Below are 4,202 nucleotides of genomic sequence, written 5' to 3'. Positions count from 1 at the left end.
CCGCAGCCCTGGGCTCCCCCCGCCCCAAGATCTGCCGGTGCCCCTCATTCCCGACCCGCAGCCCCTGCTAGCGCAGCCCTGGGCTCCCCCCGCCCCAAGATCTGCCTGTGCCCCTCACTCCCGACCCGCAGCCCCTGCTAGCCCAGCCCTGACGGCACCTGCTGGCTGGTAGCAACTGGGGATGCATTTGAGTGGCTGCAGTTCGGGGGCCCTCTGCTGGGCACGCAGGGCAGTGGCTGGGGCATCTTGCACATGAGGTTGCCAGGGCCTGGGACTGGGCAGGAGGATTTGGGACATTGGCCTCAGGAGGCTGCAAGACCAGCAGCCGCCAACGCCTCAGGCCCACAGCACCGATGAGCGGAAGCTAAATCACAGGGGCCAAGGGCTATCAAATGCATGGGCTGCAGGTCGGGAGTGAGGGGCACCAGCAGAGCTGGGAGGAGCCCAGGGCTGGGCTAGCAGGGGGCTGTGGAGTACTGCCAGAGCTGTGGGGGGACCCATGGCAGGATAGGAGGGTCAGGATCAAGGGGAACCAGCACCCCTGTGCATGGCGCTTGCTGTTCTGGTTTAAGGGACTGCAGCCCGCCTGCCCAGCCGACAGTGGGGTGAGGGGACCCGTCACCACCGTTGGGAGCAGCCTGCTTTGTCTCCGGCTGGTTTTGAGGCCTGCCTTATGCTTCTGGATTCAAAGCAGTTAAGTCCTGTGACGTTGTCCTGCCCCCACCAGGGCAGGAGATACACGTAGCTAACAGCTCTGCGTAGCCCATGCTTGTACCAGGCAGCTGGAGCGGTGAACCCCAGAGACACATCTGCCAAGGCACAGACAGGACAGTTCCTCCCACTGACCATTTAAATTCAAGTTACTCTGCATTTGGTCCCTAGGTGGACGCTCTGACTCAGTGCTAAAGTAGACTGAGTTATCTTAATTCATTGCCAATGGGAATTAAACTAAACCAAATTAAGGTCACTTGAGTTCAGAATAAACATCCACAAAGGTTTAATGAACCTACTTCAAATTCACATCTTTAATTCAGATTAACATGCCTGCATATCCTGTGTAGACACCCCTGACTATTCCATCCTAGCCTCCCCTGCAGACACGCTCAGTGGGAGCTGGCTGGAAGTTGGCGCTGGGTGCTTGGGGGTGTTGGGAGGAGCAGGACCCCAGCCCTGCCATGTAACAGCTAAAGCGAGCAGGATTGCGCCACAGCACCTACCTCCATCAGCCTTTTCTGTAGGCAACCAGCAGAGCCCTGAAGGGGCCCGAGCCTCTGAGGCTGAAAGAGGGTTGGCCCACAGCTCTGAGGGGAGTAGGGTCTAGTGGTTAGAGCAGGGGGCTGGGAGCCAGGACTCCTGGGTTGTCTCCCTGGCTCTGGGAGGGGAGTGGGGTCTAGTGATTAGAGTAGGGGGGGCTGGGAGCCAGGACTGCTATGTGGGGTCAGCTGGATTCAGACCTTTCTCTGTACATATAGGGCAGTTCTGCCCCTGGTGGCTGGATTCACACATCCTCTGGCACGTCTCTGTAACAGACCTCAACCCAGGCACTGCCAACCCCCTTCCAAAAGAGGGGGTGTCTGGGCGGGGGGGCTCAAGGATCAAGGATACCCCAGTGACAAAGGAATAAATTAACCCTTCGGTAGAAAAAAAGTCCTTTAATAGATTTTTTTTATAACTTAAATAACTTAAGATTGAAAAAAGGGTAAAATACCAAAGCGTCTTAACAAAAAGCTGGGAAAAGGGACAGTTTTATTAGAACCCTGCCTGGACCCCCCCTACCTCCCCCCCAAGTCCATGGTTCGAGCCAGGCCCCGTGCACCCCTAGAGCCGCCGCAGCGCCCGCTTTTTGTCCGTCTTCTTCTTCGCCAGCTGTTTCTTGTCCCTGTCGCCGGCGTGTTTCTTGGCCATGGGGCCCTCGCCCCCGGCGGCCAGGGCGGCGGCGGAGGAGCAGGGGTCGGCGGGGTCCTTGCTGGCCCCCCGCAGGCTGGAGGGCTGGGCGTGGATCTCCGTCAGCAGGCGGGCCCGGGCGGCGTACTCCTCGTAGTTCTCCAGCAGGAGGCGCCCCGCTTCCTCGTTCAGGGCCGACTCGGGGTTGGGGTGGATCAGCAAGCACTTGATGGTCTGCGCGGGGCAGAGAGGGGACGAGGTTAACCCGAGCGGGGGCTCCCCACAGCTTCATGCCCAAGGGAAGGCGACAAGCTGAGGTGCCATGGGGCTCCCTCCACTCCGGCCCCTTCTGCTGGCAGGTCAGGAGGCCCCACTTGTCTCAGTTATTACAAGGCTGGTGGCCCCCGAGCACCCACCACAGCCAGACAAGTACCAAACCTCCGCCCCTGCCCCATGCCTAGAGATCTGGGGCGCCCCCGAAAACCAGGCTCCGTTGAGGCACCCCAAGAATCGAGGCAGGCAAAAATCAACACGGCAATTTCTCATCAGTTGCCGCTGACCTTCTAGTCAGTTTCACTTCCTGGTTAAGGGTCCCAGCTGCTGGCTGGAGACCCAGTTTCTGGGGGGAGCACTGGGGGCAGGAGCGGGGGAAGGAACACGCAGTTAGCGGCCCTGGCTTCTGGGAGAGATGAGGCAAATCCAGTGGGTGCAGCTTTAGGCAAGGCTGCCTGGCCTTCCCTCTCCAGCCCCCCCCCCCCCAAGGAAAAGGGATGCCCAAAACCGCAGGAATGCCGGAAATGCCATGCTGGCCCTGAGGGACTCTGCTGCCGCTGCTGATTGTGCAGGGAAGGTGCCCAGACAGGTGGGTGAGGGGCAGCAGGTTGAAGCTGGCAGCCAGCCCAGGGTGAGCAGATCTACAGGCCAGGCCCTGCTGCGCTAGGGGCTGTATGTGTGCACAATCCCTGCCCCACGGAGTGGATGATACAGGCCGAAAAGGGTCTGCTCCTTTGGTACTTCCAAAGGGCCACGCCACGGCCTCCTTATCCTCCTCAATCCCCTGGGGCCACCTGCCCCGCCCCCCCCATTCCCCGGCCCCCCTTGGGACCCCCCCCCCCCCCCCCGCCGCCCCCCCCATCCCCCTCCTCCCGCCACACCAGGCCCCCCCATCCCCCAGCAGTGCCCCCCGTTCCCTTCCTCCCGCCACGCCAGGGCCCCCCATCCCCCAGCAGGGCCTCCCGTTCCCCTCCTCCGGCCACGCCACTGCTCCCCATCCCCCAGCAGTGCCCCCCGTTCCCCTCCTCCCACCATGCCAGGCCCCCCATCCCCCAGCAGTGCCCCCCGTTCCCCTCCTCCCGCCACTGCTCCCCATCCCCCAGCAGTGCCCCCCGTTCCCCTCCTCAGTGGCATGTACCAGCCCCGTCCGCACCACCGACTGAGCTCCATACGCCACGGGGGCCCATCCACAAGTCAGCACGGGGGGGGAGGGGAGGGGGAAGAGAGCCTCAGGGATGGTCAAAGACAGTCCATCCTAGTATGGCCCCTGGGGGGCGGGGAATAGCCCCAGCACAGGACACCCCGGCCCTGATCCATCCTGTATGGTCCCTGGGGGGCAGGGAATAACCACAGCGCAGGGCACCCTGGCCACGCCGCCTGTGGCAGGGGAAATTCTCTGGGCCACTTCCACAGAGTCCCTGCAGGCCATGTGACGGGGGTGGAAGTATCTGACAATCAAGTGCAGAAAGAGAGCGTCCCTGGCCTAAACAGCCCCGTCCCCATGCGCCCGGCCACCCTCCCACCTGGGAGCAGCCCCCCACCGCGCGGGATCCAACCCACGGCTGCTCCGAAAAGCCAGGATTCCCGTGGCCTGCCTGGCTTTCGGCTCTGAGTTGTACGGAGATCCCGAGTACCAGATCGAACGGCTCGCTGAGAACCCCCGAGAGCTGTCGTTCTCCTGGGTAGGGGCGGGCCTGTCGCTGGAGCCCTAGCTGGGGAAACTGAGACCTGGCTACAGGACACAACAACAGACAGCACGAGGAACAGAACCCAGCTCGCTCCGAGCAGATTGCTAGGCGCTGGATCCGGCCTCCCACGAGGCAGAGTTTAACCACAGCTGTTTATGACCAGACTATTTCAGGGGCTCATCTGGCCATCACCGCCTTTGGATTTATCCTCCCAGCGCCCCCCGAGAGGTAGGGCAGGGCGGCTATCCCCGTTGTACGCGGGGAAACCGAGGCACAGACTGTAGGTATGTCTACGCTGCAGAGACGACCAGCAGAGCTACACCAGCCCAGCCACGCCACCAGATGGGTTATTCCCCC

The 4,202-nt window shown here is 62.1% G+C and overlaps 1 protein-coding gene across 1 annotated transcript in view; it reads right to left on the bottom strand.

The window, feature by feature from the left end:
* Window positions 1-1,637: 1,637 nt before the first annotated feature.
* The window catches only part of UBE2S (ubiquitin conjugating enzyme E2 S), a 7,982-nt gene continuing 5,417 nt past the window's right edge, over window positions 1,638-4,202 (bottom strand). Inside the window, exon 4 of the mRNA XM_026646149.2 lies at window positions 1,638-2,118. Coding sequence (XP_026501934.1) covers window positions 1,819-2,118 — 300 coding nt within the window. The 3' untranslated portion in view covers window positions 1,638-1,818. The remainder of the gene's footprint in view (window positions 2,119-4,202) is intronic.

Source organism: Terrapene carolina, unplaced genomic scaffold (genome assembly GCF_002925995.2).
Source record: "Terrapene carolina triunguis isolate 2854851 unplaced genomic scaffold, T_m_triunguis-2.0 Scaffold34148, whole genome shotgun sequence".
Taxonomy (NCBI): domain Eukaryota; kingdom Metazoa; phylum Chordata; order Testudines; family Emydidae; genus Terrapene; species Terrapene triunguis.
Note: the sequence above shows the minus strand (reverse complement) of the source record. Positions and strands in the feature narration are given on the sequence as shown.